At 44.1% G+C, this 19,278-nt stretch overlaps 1 protein-coding gene across 1 annotated transcript in view; it reads right to left on the bottom strand.

Annotated features, from left to right (window-relative positions):
* Positions 1-13,221, bottom strand: part of lrpprc (leucine-rich pentatricopeptide repeat containing) — a 67,783-nt gene extending 54,562 nt beyond the window's left edge. The window contains exons 1-13 of the mRNA XM_084141634.1: positions 13,024-13,221; positions 12,166-12,374; positions 11,883-12,005; positions 11,511-11,632; positions 11,246-11,304; positions 11,062-11,148; positions 10,786-10,912; positions 7,578-7,722; positions 7,183-7,340; positions 6,452-6,557; positions 6,240-6,347; positions 1,040-1,158; positions 693-786 (exon numbers count right to left, since the gene is read on the bottom strand). Of these exons, the coding sequence (XP_083997760.1) occupies positions 693-786; positions 1,040-1,158; positions 6,240-6,347; positions 6,452-6,557; positions 7,183-7,340; positions 7,578-7,722; positions 10,786-10,912; positions 11,062-11,148; positions 11,246-11,304; positions 11,511-11,632; positions 11,883-12,005; positions 12,166-12,374; positions 13,024-13,202 (1,636 nt within the window). The 5' untranslated portion in view covers positions 13,203-13,221. The remainder of the gene's footprint in view (positions 1-692; positions 787-1,039; positions 1,159-6,239; positions 6,348-6,451; positions 6,558-7,182; positions 7,341-7,577; positions 7,723-10,785; positions 10,913-11,061; positions 11,149-11,245; positions 11,305-11,510; positions 11,633-11,882; positions 12,006-12,165; positions 12,375-13,023) is intronic.
* Positions 13,222-19,278: the final 6,057 nt, after the last annotated feature.

Genomic DNA, 19,278 nt, shown 5'->3' on the forward strand with positions numbered 1-19,278 from the left:
GGATGTTTGGTTTCCCAAAGCCTTCATAGATATAAGTGGCATGTCAATGTGGTGTGAAAGACCAAGAAGACTCAAGACAAATATCCAAGCAACCAGAAGGACAAAAAAAGAGATGGTGTGTGACAGATTAAGAGAACGAGAGAAAACGGGTAGAGGGGCTAAAACGAGATGAGCGAACGAGCATCCATTATTAAACACCCCTCCATCTCACCCCCCCAATCGCTCTTCACCTCCACCAGTTTAGGCGAGTCGCTCCCTCGATCCCCCGCTCCTCCTAACATATTCACACACACTAATCACTTAAAAGCCCTGATGAGCGGGGAGTGTGTGGGGAGCAGAGAGACAGCGAAAGAGAGCAAGAGAAGAGGGGGCGAGAGACAGCGCTCTGATGGGGGCAATAAGACTCCAGGAGAAACAGAAGCCAGATGCTGATGACGAGTCGGTCCTCCCTCAAAAAGCTAACCCTGGGCCCAGAGAGTTACGCTAGGTAGGTAGTTCACATAGACATCAGAGGCACTATGAGTGACTTGGAATGGGGCCATCATGAATGTATGTTGGTGTACATAAGTGAACAAAGAAGGTGCATTAGACATGATTATCGGCATAATTACCTGTAATAGATGTGTTTTTTGACATGTTGAATGACCAGAGGAAGCCATTAAGATAGAGTTGAAATACAGGTAGATACTCACTGGTAACCAACAGTCCTGCCAGGTTCCCACTGCTAGCCTCAGAGCGCACCTCAGAGGACAAGAAACCCTCAGACTCCAAGGAGCAGCCCATCTCCTACGACAAATACACACCATTCACATGAACACATGGCAACACAACACAAAAAAAAAATATTTATAAAATGCAACCGTGCACACGCTTCACACACCTGCTCATACAGACGCCAAGATAACCAAGACTATCAGAAACTAGCAACGCACGCACACATCTCGTGCGTTGGGGGGGTTGGGTTAGCGCTTCAGGCGCTGGTGCCACTTCATGTGGATGTGGAGGCCACCCACCCTACACACACACACACACACGGTACCTTGAATGCGTCCCGGGCAGCATCTACGTTTGGGAAAGCAGGCAGGACGTAGATGGACATTGTCTCTACATCAGCTGGTACATCCACTTCCTGCATGCCCTTCAACACCTCCATGATACCTGGAGGAACATCAACACTCAGATGGGGATACCCAGCCCTGCTACAGCACAGTACAACAGTGGACATCGGGGTTGGGGTCAAACCCATTTCCAATTCCAGTCAATTCAGGAAGCACACTGAAATTCCAAAACCAATTCCAATTCTCTTCAATGCTTTTGAGTGAGGAAAATGTGGAATTGGGGTTACTTTCTGAGTTGAAATGGAATTGACCCAACCCTGCAGCAACCAGAGGTTGAGGGGACGGGCCTAGGGTGGACTCCAAACCCATTACCACTACTCTGCTCTCCTCTCCAGCAGAACCCTTGGCCCCTGCCCCAGGCACACCCTCCCCGGGAGCGGCCACATGAATATGGAACAGGCACATTGCTGCCTAGGCCTGGATGGACATATGAGATGGGCCAAGAGTGGAATGAACCAGTGTGACTGTGTGTGCGTTTCTCAGGGTTAGAAATACCTATCTATGTGTTCATGCATGTTTCCATGCAGACTTCAGCAAGAGGGCAGGCTAAGTGTTTCGGTGCTGTATGTGAGAGCACATACACCCTGGCTCCATCTCTCTCGTTCTCTGTGTGTGTGTTTGTGGTGTTTACACTCCACTCAGGCCCACACAGCGCTCTGTATCTCAGTCCTCTAGGGAGGGTCTCTGTTCACCTGGTAATACCCTCCACTGCCCCAACACACCTGAATAAAAGATAAGGATCTGCTTTTATCCACCATTAAAACCTAACTTAGGAGCTCCAGCCGGGGGTGGAGGTAGAGAAGGAGAGGGGTAGCATTAACCAGGTAGGGCACCTGGACCACTCAGGCCACTCCATCATTCTATATATTCCCTTCATTCATCCCCCTCTCTCACAGCTCACTACCCTCTCTGCTTTCAAGAAAAAGTAAAAAGCCGATCTGATGCTTTCTTCTCAATGGAGCCCGGGAGTCCTCTCATCCTTTCTTCATTTTTTTTTATGAAAGGAGAAGAGCACCTGTTTTCCTGTTTAATAATCCATGATCCATTTCTGGGAAACCAGACTGATAGAAAACATGTCAATGGAGCTGGTAAATGTATACTGTACAAAAATATAAACGCAACATGTAAAGTGTTGGTCCCATGTTTCATGAGCTAAAATAAAAAGAGCCAGAAATGTCCCTATGCGCAAAAAGCTTATTTCTCTCAAATGATTTGCACAAATTTGTTTACATCCCTGTTAGTATTTATCTTTTGCCAAGATCCACCTGACAGGTGTTGCATTCCAAGAAGCTAATTAAACTGTAATGATCATTACACAGGTGCACCTTGTGCTGGGGACAATAAAAGGCCACTCTAAAATGTGCAGTTTTGTCACACAGCACAATGCCACAGATGTCTCAAGTTGAGGGAGCGCGCAATTGGCATACTGACTACAGGAATATCTACCAGAGCTTCTGCCAGAGAATTGAATGTTAATTTCTCTACCATAAACCAACGTCATTTTAAAGAATTTGGCAGTACGTCCAACAGGCCTCACAACCGCAGACCACATGTAACCAAGCCAGCCCAGGACCTCCACATCCGGCTTCCTCACCTTCGGGATCATCTGAGACCAGAAACCCGGACAGCTGATGAAACTGAAGAGTATTTCTGTCTGTAATAAAGCCCTTTTGTAGGGAAAAACGCATTCTGATTGGCTGGGCCTGGCTCCCCAGTAGGCGGGCCAGTCATGCAAAATCCATAGATTAGGGCCCAATTAATGTATTTAAATTGACTGATTTCCTTATATGAACTGTAACTCAGTAAAATCATTGTTGCGTTTATATTTTTGTTCAGTATATACTGTATGTGACCTGGTTCTCACATGGGCTTCTAGAATCAGCACTTTTCACTGATTCACGCCGTGCAAGTGTGCGAGGGAGTGAGAAGCTTTTAAAAGCAGCAGGGTAGGCGCTGATTCAGTGGTTATTCGGTGAACTAACGCCAAACATCGGGGTTACAAACAGGCTTCATATACTCACTGCATAGAGTATTCATATCCTTTTGATATTTAGGTAAAAGGTGTTAAGACTCTTAAGAGGGGTTAGCTAACATTTCTTTTGAGCTTTTTCAAGTGCACTTCATCTCACAATTGAGGCAGAATTCACACTGTGGGAATATCTAGCCCTCTAATATTGCACAGGTGAGACCTGAGACTGGCTGGAGCACAGCAGAGGAACTTCATTGTGACTGACTAGACTGACTCCTTGGGAATGAAGGCTTAATCCTCACCTTAGACGTTCTGGTATATGCCCAGGCCAGACTATAACTACATGTCCACTGAGGCAGAGGCGACACGATGAGATACCATCTGACAAGAGACAGACAAAGAGACTCAAAGGGAAAATGAAAGAGAACAGAGAATAGCAAGGAGAGATGAGAGGACCAGAGTGAAGTGAACTGGTTGCTATTTCCTACACTCCTCTGTCCTTGAAATGAGTACATGTACCTTCTGTGCCTCGCTCTCCCCCTCCCTCCCTCGGTCTCTCTCTCGGTTTTTGTCTCTAGGAGTACAGGTGGCTATGACGATGTCAGATGGAATCACTTCTTGTTCCATTAATTACCACACACTGACACTCACAGGGTGGACTGAGGGACGGCGGGAGAGGAAGTGGTGAGAGCTGCTTTAGAGGGAGAGGAGGGAGCATGTGTTGAAGAGGTCGAGGGAGTTGGTTGGGGGGGGGGGGGGGAATAGACTGGATGCCTCGTGGCATGGGGGCTTTAATCTGCGCCTCCCAAAACATAAAAGCCTCTTCGTAAAGCAGAGGCGAACGGAGGCAGCCCGCTGTACCACTTTCTCGCTTTCCCTCTCGCCGTTGTCACAAGCGATAAGCTCCCTGCTCAGGGATGACAAGCCGGCCGTGGCTCACGGCTGGTGGGAACAAAAGCAGAGCATATGCTTCCTCTAACTCGCCTACCCAAATCCACACCTCATCAAAATGCTAAGTTTTTCTGCCCCGCTCCTGCCCGCCAGTGACACCTGTGGACAGAAAGTGACATGGCGCTTAATATTTCATGCCGGTGCAGTGGTGCGCGTAATCCAAAGTGAATTCCCTCAGAGCGCTCGCATTTACATGAAATCAAGTCACTCTGCATCCGTCACATCACCTCCACCATGCTGCCCCCCGAACGCTTTTACACACACACACACGGACGGACACACACACACGCCCCTCCTGCAGCCATAGAGAGGCTGCATCATTCATGAGGGTTAAGGCTAACAACGCAGGGACAACCAGTGTGCAAAAGAAAGATACGTTTTTGTTTCCGCTAAGCGGTCTGACAACTAAATCTATGTCCGGTATGTTCAAGCCAGGGTGGAGTCTGCTAGCACACTGCTCTGAACCTTCTGAAGCAGCCCATCTCACCTATAACTAAGACTCCAAGGACATAAAGACAAGGATGTATCACTTCTCAAAGGCAGAACATTGTCCAAACATGGTCATTATGACATGAATTTGAACTCGCCTTGGACCATTTCAGTCTAGCCGTTTATCTTTCTGAAATACAGTAGCAACACAATTCATCGTTTTCTATATTAGTATATGAAAACACTCCCAATCACTGTTGGAAGGCTGATCTTCTCCTAAACGTTAGTTTGACCCTTAGCTGAACCCCAGTCTCCCATGACGCCCTGTAGTTTCCTCAGGGCTGAGACTGGACTATAGGAGACCAGAGGCCTCCACAGCCACTGTAGCAGAATGACCTGTGATCCCTCAGCCCCACAGCCCTCAGGAGTAGGTAGGGGGTGGGGGATTAAACCCCTCAGTCTATCCTCCCCCAATCCCCCCCCCCCAAAAGGGGGACTCCATCCTTTCCCCCTCAGGGCAGGGTAGAGGTCACATCAGACTCCTCCTCATATGAGAGAGAAGGGCATCGCTTAGATAAACCTGCCATTGTGCTAATTCACTGAGAGACGATGAAAAGGAGTGAGGTACTGCAAAAGATGGAACGCAGCCGAGCAACAAAAGAGGAAGAACGGAAAGTACAGTTTGACAGTCAGTCAACCAAAACAACGTCCAGTCCTGGGCCTGTTTTAGTCTTGGAGGAGAATAAGAACGTAGTTATCCTTCGACCTTCCTTGACCTTTAATAAGATCTATTCCAGAGAGGTCCCCTGAGAGAGAAAGAGGGGGGGGTTATCATTATCCGTTCTGCCTAGAGTGCCCGCTCTTCATCTCAGGCTCAGATCCGACCTCTTTCCCCCCCTTGCCCCCAAACCAGTGAAATCCTTCCAGGGTGGAACACTCTGGCCCATAAATATTTGACAGGCCCTGCTCTTCTAAAAGCTTCTTACGAAGGAGCGGTCTGGAGAAGTCATAACCTGGCCAGGCCTGAGTATACTGTGGGCTCCGAGAGCCTCTCTCTATCCAGAGTACTACATAAAGTCTAAATCTCTACAGCAGACAGACACACAGCAGCACGGGCCCTCAGGGCATCACGTTAGGCTCTCACATACATATGCCTTTCTACCACAGTGACTTTAAACCAATACCTCAACATGCACACATTTTAGAACAACTATTTCAAGCATCACAGCATCTAGTTCGAGGAGCGCCTTTCTCATAAAATATATTTGTGGTATTGGAGAGAGAGAGAGAGAGAGAGAGAGCGAGAAGTCTGTGGGTGTATATCATGTGAGTGACCTCTCAGACAGTGACATCAGACAGGTCCCGTCATGCCCTGTGGTGGGTTAGGGATCAGAACCGGCACCCACCAGGAAATGGCATGGAGGCGTCGCCATCCACAAGGCTGTGACGGACAGCTCCCTCACTCATTCTGAACCCTGTCACTCTCTGTGTTATCCCCGTGAAGAGCGGAGAGTGACACAGGGACACCCTGGCAAGTGAAGCTACGATGGGAGGTCAACTTGGATCTTCAATCTACTACAATGGCCAGTCCAGAGGGTGGTACTGGTTCATATCTGAATCTCCAACAACAACGCATGAATGGGCTAAACAAATGAAGTTAGAGGGTGCTATCGAGAGGACACTGGAGCTGAAACGACCCATTCAATCCCTATTTATCAGTATTTTAAAATCAAATGGTTTTGTGTTTCTGGGTTTTAATCATGTTTCCATACCTGTTGTGTTCTGGTCCTTGGCATGTTGTGTGAGGAGGGGCCAGAAGTAGTGGGGTCTGATGGGTTGTCCCTGTTCCTTCATCATCTTCATCAACTCCACCGCAGTAGCTGGAGAAAAGATTAGAGAGATGGTGAAAAACTCCCTCTGGTGTGTAGCCTCCTACTCCTCCTCTCTGTCGTCCCTGTGCATTTCTCAGGAGGATGTAGCGTACCAGTCTTCTTGGCCTCCAGGCAGCAGTACAGGGTGAACTGCAGGGGTGTAGCGTGGTAGCTGGAGTCCTGCAGCTCCTTGCAGTAGCGGGCTACCTTCTCCACTGGCTAAAAACAGAGACAGATGGACATTTATGAGCAGCTCATTTGTAGAATCAGGTGTGGTAGATAAGGGTTGGAACTAAAGTGTGCAGAAGGGTATCTCTCCAGGAGGCGAGCTTGGGCAATCCTGGTCTAGAACCAGTGTTTCCCCCATGAATGTTTTCAGCAGCAGTGGCATAGTTATCGGGGGGAGGGGGACGCGGTAGTGGCCAATGGCGCGGTTTTAGAGGCCCCTCTTGACCGCAGCGACAATTTTGCTGTTAAAGCTCATTTCCTGCAATTCTACACATTTTGCCATGGGGCAGAGAGGAAATATGTAGTTTCAAAGCTAATCAAAGCTAATTATGCCTTGTTGTTATGCAATCTGAGTGACTCAAACATTATAACAAAGGCCCCATGCCATGACATTTTTTAAATTCTCCCTGACTGTCTAGTTTTTATTTTGGTAATTGTTAGTTCTCAAAGATGATCTTATTAAAAAATATATTGATCCATTATCTTTTCTACATAATTTATCTGGTTTTAATTGTTTACGTTTACACTGAAAACGTTTTCCCATCCGGAAAATTATTTTCTAATAATTTGTTTTAAAACATTGCAGTGGAAATACTGACAACCCTGAAAGCCTTACCTTGTCCATGTTGACACAGTGTCGCAGAAAGAAGTTTCCCAGGTTGGGGGAGTCTCCGCTCTGGGTCTCTTGCTGCAGGGTGGGAAAGGTCTTCAGCACAGTGAAGGCTGTGTCCTCCTGGCCCTGGGTGATCAGGCTCAGACACAGGTTCATAGCATCTACGGGGGGGGGGAGATGTGTTCTCATCCAATTGACATTCAATTCATCAATATCATCATCTTCGTTATCTCAACAACGCATAACCAGAACGTTCAGGGGTAGTTGTAGTCCCTGCACCGTCTAAGTACAGGACCCCGCAACAATAAAGTCAAGTGTTTACCTTCACTTGCATGGCAAGTTCCTGAAAATCACTGTAAAAGTGCTTAGCCCACCCAGTCCTCTGGAGCTGATCATACCTGGTACATATCCTCTCTCGTGTCTCATACGCTCCACTATCTCTGGTACGTGCTGCTGATGGCCTGCCTTGGACAGGCTGAATACCACCTGCATCAGGTCTCTGTCCATCAGACTGGTGTCTGTGTTCTCCACAGCCTCCAGAGTCTGGGGACGGGACACACGGGAGGGTCAGTTCACACAAACACACACCAGGGTTTCTGTTGACCGGCAACATTTTAGATTTACCGGAACCATATGCATTGGGTGCATAACCTGATTAGGGCATCCACCCACGGTGCTCAGAATGACAGAAATCACATTTTGAATATGGTAATTCATATTAACAGAACATGCAAGTCGAGGATGCAACGATGTGCGGTCCTTCTTACCAAATTCTGATGTGCACTTTGAACATGATAGACTGTCCACATTTACTTTTCCTCAGCCAACAAGACGAATAATGAACAGCAAGATCACTAGCCTATGTCAATCTACTATAGGAGAAAAGTTTAGGCTAATTATTCTATTGGTCAGCTTGTCGAGAAAGAAATAGCCTATTCCAAACAGATTCTGGGACAGTTTTGGGATGGTATATCCCAAATGCATACAACCAGTAGGCCTAGGCAACAAAAACAATTGTTTTTACTTAAAAAGCAATGAGTCTGACGCAACAGATCGAAACATTTCGCTTAAAATGTTGATAAACTTATTTATTCACATTATAATATAATAATAATATAATATGCCATTTAGCAGACGCTTTTATCCAAAGCGACTTACAGTCATGCGTGCATACATTTTTTGTGTATGGGTGGTCCCGGGGATCGAACCCACTACCTTGGCGTTACAAGCGCCGTGCTCTACCAGCTGAGCTACAGAGGACACATAAGTGCAGCAGTGCGCATAAGGCAGCAGACTACGCGCAAAAGTTAATTCAATAATGCAATTAACGGAAAAACACTTGTCAAAAGGGCACTGCACATGCGAGCGGTTTCATGTGACAGATGAAATTATCCATTAGAAATTTAGAAAGAGAGGCACTCTAATAGGTTACTTTGAAGCAAGATATGCCTCATAATATATATTCAAACGTTCAGGTTTCAAACAATTAAGTATATACGTTTTCAAAATGCATAGCCTACTGCCTACAGCTCACTGCAAAGTGGTCTGTGACACGCTGATGAAGCCTGCCTTCCATTGCCGTTTGATGCCGCGTTCAAAACAACTGGGAACTCGGAAATCTCCGACTTCCGACTTCAGTGTGTTCAAGACAAGTGGGGGGGAAAAAACGAGCTCCGACTGGGAAAAACCTTTTTGAACGGTCATCCAACTCGGAATTCCAACTCGAGAACTCAGGCCTCTTTCTAGAGGTCCGACTTTCCAACCTGAAGATCACTGATGTCATGATTTGACCTTGTATTTTTCAGAGTTCCCAGTTGTCTTGAAAGCACCACAAGATGCTGCAGCAGCAGCTCTTGCGCTGTCAGACAGATTTTCCACTCAAAGGCTCTGTATCTGTATGCTGTAGGCTGTAGGCGTGTGATAGATAAGATAGTGCATTCGGAAAGTATTCAGACCCCTTGATTTTATCCACGTTACGTTACAGCCTTATTCTAAAATGGATTAAATCATTTTTTCCCCCTTCAATCAAAACACAATACCCCATAATGACAAAGCAAAAAGAGGTTTCGAAATTTTTGCAAATATCACATTAACATAAGTATTCAGACCCTTTACTCAGTACTTTGTTGAAGCACCTTACAGCCTCGAGTCTTCTTGGGTATATGACGCTACAAGCTTGTGGAGTTTCTCCCATTCTTCTCTGCAGATCCTCTCAAGCTCTGTCAGGTTGGACGGGGAGCGTTGCTGCACAGCTATGGATCAGATTTTCATCAAGGATCTCTCTGTACTTTGCTACGTACATCTTTCCCTCGATCCTGACTAGTCTCCCAGTCCCTACCACTGAAAAACATCCCCACAGCATGATGCTGCCACCACCATGCTTCACTGTAGGGGTGGTGCCAGGTTTCCTCCAAAGGCCAATGAGTTCAATCTTGGTTTCATCAGACCAGAGAATCTTGTTTCTCATGGTCTGAGAGTTCTTTAGGTGCCTCCAAGCGGGCTGTCATGTGCCTTTTACTGAGGAGTGGCTTCCGTCTGGCCACTCTCCCATAAAGGCTTGATTGGTGGAGTGCTGCAGAGATGGTTGTACTTCGGGAAGGTTCTCCCATCTCCACAGAGGAACTCTGGAGCTCTGTCAGAGTGACCATGGGGTTCTTGGTCACCTCCCTGACCAAGACCCTTCTCCACCGATTGCTCAGTTTGGCCGGGCGGCCAGCTCTAGGAAGAGTCTTGGTGGTTCCAAACTTCTTCCATTTAAGAATGACGGAAGCCACTGTGCTCCTGGGGACCTTCAATGCTTCAGACATTTTTTGGTACCCTTCCCCAGATCTGTGCCTCGACACGATCCTGTCTCGGAACTCTACGTACAATTCCTTCGACCTAATGGCTTGGTTTCTGCTCTGACATGCTCTGTCAACTGTGGGACCTTATAAAGAGAGGTGTGTACCTTTCAAAATCATGTTGAATCAATTGAATTTACCACAGGTGGACTCCAATCATGTTGTAGAAACATCTCAAGGATGATCAATGGAAACAGGATGCACCTGAGCTCAATTTCGAGTCTGAATACTTATGTAAATATAGTATATGCTATTTATTTTTAATACATTTGCAAAAAAATCTAAAAACCTGGTTTTGCTTTGTCATAATGGGGTATTGTGTGTAGATTGATGAGACATTTTTTTATTTTATCCATTTTAGAACAAAGCTGTAACGTAACAAAATGTGGAAAAAGTCAAATGGTCTTAATACTTTCCGAATGCACAGTACATAACGAAAATACTCTACACGCGCCAATTTAATTCCACTAAATTATGTAAATCAACCTATAGACCGATAAGCATGACCAGTCAAATCTATTTCCATCGACTGGTATTTCCATCAATGAATAGGCTAAAAAGCATTATTTCGCAATGCAATTTTTTCTTCTTCTCCCGGATAATTTGCAGGCTGCAATTTTCTTTATTGGATAAAAAAAAATATATATGTTTACAAAACGTCGGCTATTAACGGCTAACGGAAACCCTGACGTACACACTACAAGGTGTCATAGTGAATTTACGTACTAGATTGTGTCCACTCACACAAACCCAATGGTCCACTCACCTGTTTGATCTTGTTCATATCTCCTTTCTCTGCATAGGCGTTGAGCAGTGCCACATATGTGTCTGGTCCCGGCTCGATGCCCGCTCCCTTCATGACTGGAATGATGCTCTCTGAACTTTCCATGTCACTGTATGGGCACGAGAGACTCACAACTCAACACAATAAGACCAAAACACATTAAGAATTAGGCAGTAGGGCCACATTTCTACTTATCATTGACATGCATTATAAATACATAACCTACAACACAAACGAGGATTCAAATGTGACACTCACCCTGCACGCGCATGACCTGTCACTAAGGAATTGAAAACAGCCTCTGTGATTGGCAGGTCCTTGCTCTTCATGAAACCCAGGATTGTACTGAAAGGGAGTGTGACAAGGACACAAACAGTCATTCACTTCACATTGCGCCGATATCAAGTCTCTGTCTTAATAAACTGGTAAAAGTCTGTCTTACCTGGCACCCTCAATGTCCCCATCATGGCAGTAGGCTGCAATCAGTCTCTGGAAGGTCACCTAAACAGAGGAGAGCTGTCATCTCAAGCTTTCATCTATATCGAAGACCTTCATTTTATCATGACGTAAGTGCTCAATTACAATATACAAAGACAGAAATTTAAAAAAGAAAAGAAACAAAGTTCCAGTTCTTAATTTTTTTCTGTAAAAGTCTTCAACATCAAAGAATATAAAGATAATAGATAAGAGGCAGTGAGTCTACTCACTCTGTTGGGCTGCACGCCGGCTGCCTCCATCTTGGCCAGGAACTCTGTGGGGGAGAACTTGAACTCGTTCTGCAGGTATACCTTGAGCAGTGCGTTGTAATGACTGGCATCGTATGAGGCACCTTGACAGTAAAAAGGAACATTTACTAATTACCAATATGACCACAAACCAGTAAGCAAATTATTATAGTTATCTCATGCTAATCAATTCCATTGAGAAAATGCCCTCTTTTGCTCCCTACTGCACTTAGTTTCAGTTGGACCTCCATCCACATTGTCCTCTGACCCTCCTACATCCACTGACAATCTCTTCCCAGTGCCCTGTCCCACTAATGCCCTCTGGGTTTGGGTTCTATGCCCACGGCCTCATACCCAGCTCCTGTAGCTTGTCCCAGATGCGGTGTGCCAGCTCAGTGCGTTCCACCAGGGGCATCTCAGGCAGTAGAGAGCCACAGCTCCGCAGGAGGAGCAGGGCCTGATTCCCACTGGGATAGCCTTGAGACAGAGAGAAAAAACATAGAAGTACAGGCCATGGGTTAGTTGGAGGGGAAGCATGTCTAGACGTAGAAAAAAATACGAAACAAAAAAGGAGTGAGGTGCTAGTCTTTGAGGTTCTTAAATTAAGGAGAGGTGGTCAAGATGCTTAACTATTTACCTGTTCGGCAGATGTCGTGGAAGATGCGCAGCAGCAGGGTCTTGGTGACGCGTCCTGTCCTCCTCACTGAACTGTCAAGCTTTGCCAGGGCCCAGTCAAACTGCTGGGCCTGCTTAGAGCGCACACCCAAACTGGAGTCATCCGTGGGTAGCCCCCTCTGCTCTGTGACGATGGCGTAGTGACGTACCCCTGCATAGGGCCACACACACCTTGCAGAGGGATGACAGGGGCAATGGGTTATATATGGTTTACGGCAAAGATCAAGATTTGGTTCTCCCATTAGAGGCCACAATGATGACCTTGACCTGAGCACCCCTGCTTCCTTGCCTGATCCGAAAGGCACACAACACCCTATACAGGACTGTGGCACATGTGAAGGCCTAAGTGTAGTTAGCAAATCCTTCCAACCTTGCCAATAACTTAATCGATCCCCTCCCGAGTTAGCTAATATTTTATTTTAATGGGAGCAGAAGATGGCGTCATGCCCTCAGATCATAGCCAGCAGTTCTCTGTATATTCATTTGTGCAGAATCAGGGTTACTTGTTTAAATACAATTAGTTAATAGTCATCCCATAGAACAGATAGCTAGCTAACGTTACATTATTGTGTTATAATTAGCTGTGAATTGAACGTCATTAGGACTTATGCAAGGAGGCCATCTTTTTAATACATGCTAGTTTGTTGATTAAATAATACAGGCTAATACCAGTATAATATATATATACACATCAATACATACGCTCTCATGATAACGGGTCATATTAATGTTTAGGTGCATAACTATGACTGTCATTGAGGCTCAATGACAACCGTAGGATGCCAATCCAGCATGGACCGGCTAGCCAGCATCACGCTACCTGTGTACACTGTAGGGGCCTGGGACGATTTGTCTTGAACAGACTCCGGAGCCTTTACCACCGATCGCACCACTGTACAGTCGACTGAGCGGCGGTCCATTTCTGCTCGTCCCTGTTGTTTGAAGAAAGCCCGAAGGCGAACATTTCAGAAGCCGTACTGATCTCAAAAGTGCAGCCATGTTTAACCTAAAGAGCGAGGAATGGAAGAGCATCCGCACCACGTGATGGGGTCAAAGGATAATGGTCGAGAACAAGAGAGCAGTAGAGGGGTGTTTTGATTATTGTCGAGTTATATCATTCCCCCATTTTTAACCAATCTGAGAAGTGTTATCATTTTTACATGATACACATATTTCAATGTATATATTATGACCATTATTTGTCCATTCTATATCTTACATTGCATTGTCTGGATTTATTGTACGGCTACACCCCCAACGAAACAGTTATTATATTGATCCACCCCCGTTTCATTACATGAGGACAAGTATGAAGCGTTTTAGTGTAGTCATGCATGTATACTGAACAAAAATATAAATGCAACAACAATTTAAAATATTTTACTGAGTTACAGTTAATATAAGTTAATTAGTCAATTGAATTTAAATTCATTAGGCCCTAATCTATGGATTTCGCATGATTGGGAATACAGATATCTGTTAGTCACAGATAGTAATTTTTTTAAGTAGGTGCATGGATCATTAAACCAGTCAGTCTCTGGTGTGACCACCATTTTGTCTCATGCAGCAAGACACATCTTCGCACAGAGTTGATCAGGCTGTTGATTGTGGCCTGTGGAATGTTGTCCCACTCCTCTTCAATGGCTGTGAGAAGTTGCTGGATATTGACGGGAACTGGAACACACTGTCGTACACGTCGATCCAGAGCATTCCAAACATGCTCAATGGGTGACATGTCTGATGAGTATGCAGGCCATGGAAGAACTGGGACAATTTCAGCTTCCAGGAATTGTGTACAGATCCTTACAACATGGGGCTGTGCATTATCATGCTGAAACATGAGGTAATGGCGGCGGATGAATGGCACGACAATGGGCCTCAGGATCTCGTCACGGTATCTCTGTGCATTCAAATTGCCATTGATAAAATGCAATTGTGTTTATTGTCCGTAGCTTATGCCTGCCTATACCATAACCCCACCGCCACCTTGGGGCACTCTGTTCACAACGTTGACATCAGCAAACCGCTCGCCCACACGACACCATAAACGTGACCTGCGGTTGTGAGGCCGGTTAGACGTACTACCAAATTCTCTAAAACGACATTGGAGGCAGCTTATGGTAGAGAAATGAAAATTATATTTTCTGGCAACAGCTCTGGAGGACATTCCTGCAGTCAGCATGCCAATTGCACGCTCCCTCAAAACTTGAGAGATCTGTGGCATTGTGTTGTGTGACAAAACTGCACATTTTAGAGTGGCCTTTTTTTGTCCCCAGCACAAGGTACACCTGTGTAATGATCATGCTGTTTAATCAGCTTCTTGATATGCCACACCTATCAGGTGGATGGATTATCTTGGCAAAGGAGAAATGCTCACTAACTGGGATATTAACAAATTTGTGCACAAAATTGGAGAGAAATAAGCTTTTTGTGCATATGGAAAATGTATTTTATTTTATTTCAGCTCATGAAACATGGGACCAACACTTTACATGTTGCGTTTATATTTTTGTTTAGTGTACTTTGCGTGCTGTGCTGTGCTTCACACAGATCATCATCATAGTGAACGAAGGGAGTGTTAACTCAAGTTAACGCCAACTTTAATGGAAGAAACTCGCAAATGACTGACAGCAATAAATTATAGCTTCCTTTGAATTAAATGTGATGGCGCAATTACATGTCATTTAAGTTTAAACACCAATATAATGTGAATGCTTTCACATATGAGCCTATTAACAGAGTTTGATTGCACAACTGTTGTACGGGGTTGCAGATGTAATTTCACTGTACCCTGTAATTACATCTCCAACCTCATACATGTGACTGTTAAACTCTAATCTAATCTGTTGTCATCATTTGTATTTATTGGGATACCCAATTAGCTGATGCCAAGGCAGTGGCTACTCTTCCTGGGGTACAAACAGGAAACAACAACAACAACAAAAATACATAATATACATAAATATACTGTACATAGCACTACATTTACATTTCAATTCAGCCATTGCTCCCATCCAGAGTGACCCACAGCTAGTGTATTCATCTTAAAATAGACAGGCAAGACAACCACATATCACAGTCGTATCCCAACCACGTATCACATACATAATACAGTACATAATACCATGCAAAATACAATACAATATGCATAATGTGTCTCTTCACAGCCCCTGTCAAGCCGTAAGGTGTTCTTTTATCTTTTTTTAAAAAATTAGTTTTTAATGCTAGTTTGAGTTAACTGCCCAATCAAAAACAATGTATATTTTAATATATAATAATAATAATAATAATAATATGCCATTTAGCAGACGCTTTTATCCAAAGCGACTTACAGTCATGCGTGCATACATTTTTTGTGTATGGGTGGTCCCGGGGATCGAACCCACTACCTTGGCGTTACAAGCGCCGTGCTCTACCAGCTGAGTATACAAGTATACTGTATTACACAGTCTTTAAGTATACTATATGTTCGCTATCATTAAACTTAAACACACTCATTTAAACTGTACTTCAATTTCAAACGCTTTAATTGTAATTTAGTAGATTCATTCAAAATACACTTGGAGTGTCACGGATTCAGCCGAGGCTGCCCCTCCTCCTTGCTCGGGCAGGCTTCGGCGTTCGTCGTCACCGGAGTACTAGCTGCTACCGATCCATGTATCTATGTTCGACTTGTTTTGTCTTCATTGGTCACACCTGTTTCCCATCATGTAGATATGTCTTCCCTATTTAACACTCTGTCTCACACTGTGTGTTGTGCGTGTTTGTTCATGTTTTTGTTGTTAGTGTGCGGGTTTATTCCCTCCCTGCGTGGAGGTTTTGTTCATATTTTTACCTACGAGTAAAGTACGTTTTTTGATTAGCTCTGTGTCCTGCGCCTGACTTCGCCTACCGCATTACACTGACGCCTTGACATGGAGTTGTTTTTAAATTGAAGCATTGCTTGTTTTATGAAACTGGTTGTGAGTGATCAAGTACAATATAAGTATACAGTGCCTTGCAAAAGTATTCATACCCCTTGGATTTCTTCACATTTTATTTTGGAATTTAAATTGATTTAATTGTCATTTGTTGTCAACAATGAACTCAAAATATTCTGTAATGTCAAAGTGGAATAAAAAAATAAGATTAATAAAAATTAGATAACTAAAATATAGTCATTGCATAAGTATTTAGCCTGTTTAGGCAAGCCTAAATTAGTTCAGGAGTAAAATGTGGCTTAACAAATCACATAATATTTTACATGGACTCTGTGTGAAATAATAGGGGTTGACATTATTTTTTTATGACTAACCCTTTCTCTGTCCCCCATACATACAACATACTGAATGGGTCCCTCAGTCAAATATTGAATTTCAAGCACAGATTCAACTACAAAGACCAGGGAGCCTTTCGAAAGCCTCATAAAAGGGCAGTGATTGGTAACAATATCAAATCAGACATTGATTATCTCTTTAAGCATGTTAAGTTAATAATTATGCTGTGGATTATGTATTAAACCATCAAGATATATCAAAGATACAGTCGTCCTTCTGAACTGAGCTGCAGGACAGGAATGAAACTGCTCAGGGTAGTTACCATGAGGCCATTGGTGATTGTAAAACAGTTACAGAGTTCAATGGGTGTGATGGAAAAAAACTGAGGCTGGATCAACAACATTTTAGTGACTGCACAATAATGATTTAAATGACAGAGTGAAAATAATCATACTAATATACAGAATAAAAATATTCCAAAAGATACAGTGAGGGAAAAAAGTATGCCCACTGACAAAGAAATGATCAGTCTATCATTTTAATGGTAGGTTTATTTGAACAGTGAGAGACAGAATAACAAATAAAAAAATCCAGAAAAAATAAAATAAAAAAATGTTATAAATTGATTTGCATTTTAATGAGGGAAATAAGTATTTGACCCCCTCTCAATCAGAAAGATTTCTGCCTCCCAGGTGTCTTTTATACAGGTAACGAGCTGAGATTAGGAGCACACTCTTAAAGGGAGTGCTCCTAATCTCAGCTTGTTACCTGTATAAAAGACACCTGTCCACAGAAGCAATCAATCAGATTCCAAACTCTCCACCATGGCCAAGACCAAAGAGCTCTCCAAGGATGTCAGGGACAAGATTGTAGACCTACACAAGGCTGGAATGGGCTACAAGACCATCGCCAAGCAGCTTGGTGAGAAGGTGACAACAGTTGGTGCGATTATTCGCAAATGGAAGAAACACAAAATAACTGTCAATCTCCCTCGGCCTGGGGCTCCATGTAAGATCTCACCTCGTGGAGTTGCAATGATCATGAGAACGGTGAGGAATCAGCCCAGAACTACATGGGAGGATCTTGTCAATGATACCATAGTCAGCTGGGACCATAGTCACCAAGAAAACAATTGGTAACAAACTACGCCGTGAAGGACTGAAATCCTGCAGCGCCCGCAAGGTCCCCCTGCTCAAGAAAGCACACATACATGCCCGTCTGAAGTTTGCCAATGAACATCTGAATGATTCAGAGGAGAACTGGGTGAAAGTGTTGTGGTCAGATGAGACCAAAATGGAGCTCTTTGGCATCAACTCAACTCGCCGTGTATGGAGGAGGAGGAATGCTGCCTATGACCCCAAGAACACCATCCCCACTGTCAAACATGGAGGTGGAAACATTATGCTTTGGGGGTGTTTTTCTGCTAAGGGGACAGGACAACTTCACCGCATCAAAGGGACGATGGACGGGGCCATGTACCGTCAAATCTTGGGTGAGAACCTCCTTCCCTCAGCCAGGGCATTGAAAATGGGTTGTGGATGGGTATTCCAGCATGACAATGACCCAAAACACACGGCCAAGGCAACAAAGGAGTGGCTCAAGAAGAAGCACATTAAGGTCCTGGAGTGGCCTAGCCAGTCTCCAGACCTTAATCCCATAGAAAATCTGTGGAGGGAGCTGAAGGTTCGAGTTGCCAAACGTCAGCCTCGAAACCGTAATGACTTGGAGAAGATCTGCAAAGAGGAGTGGGACAAAATCCCTCCTGAGATGTGTACAACCCTGGTGGCCAACTACAAGAAACGTCTGACCTCTGTGATTGCCGACAAGGGTTTTGCCACCAAGTACTAAGTCATGTTTTGCAGAGGGGTCAAATACTTATTTCCCTCATTAAAATGCAAATCAATTTATAACATTTTTGACATGCGTTTTTCTGGATGTTTTAGTTGTTATTCTGTCTCTCACTGTTCAAATAAACCTACCAGTAAAATTATAGACTGATCATTTCTTTGTCAGTGGGCAAACGTAAAAAATCAGCAGGGGATCAAATACTTTTTTCCCTCACTGTATGTCATGCAATAAAATGCAAATTAATTACTTAAAAATCATACAATGTGATTTTCTGGATTTTTGTTTTAGATTCCGTCTCTCACAGTTGAAGTGTACCTATGATAAAAATTACAGACCTCTACATGCTTTGTAAGTAGGAAAACCTGCAAAATCGGCAGTGTATCAAATACTTGTTCTCCCCACTGTATTTCCCTCATTAAAATGCAAATCAATTTATAACATTTTTGACATGCGTTTTGCTGGATTTTTTTGTTGTTATTCTGTCTCTCACTGTTCAAATAAACCTACCATTAAAATTATAGACTGATAATTTCTTTGTCAGTGGGCAAACGTACAAAATCAGCAGGGGATCAAATACTTTTTTCCCTCACTGTACATATTGTATGCAACAAAGCAGTAAAGTAATACAGCAAAAAAAAAATGTTTTGGCCTAAATGAAAAGCCTTATGTTTGGGGCAAATCCCACACAACACATCACTGAGTAACTGCCGCCTTATTTTCAAGCATGGTGGTGGCTGCATCATGTTATGGATATGCTTGACATCGGCAAATACTAGGGAGTTTTTCCGGATAAAAAGAAACAGGGTGGAGCTAAGCAAAGGCAAAATCCTAGAGGAAAACCTGCTTCAGTCTGCTTTACAACAGAGACTGGGAGAGGAATTCACCTTTTAGCAGGACAATAACCTACAACACAAGGCCAAATCTACACTGGAGTTGCTTACCAAGAAGACAGTGAATGTTCCTGAGTGGCC

Source organism: Coregonus lavaretus, assembly GCF_964263955.1.
Source record: "Coregonus lavaretus genome assembly, chromosome: 25".
Lineage (NCBI taxonomy): Eukaryota > Metazoa > Chordata > Actinopteri > Salmoniformes > Salmonidae > Coregonus > Coregonus lavaretus.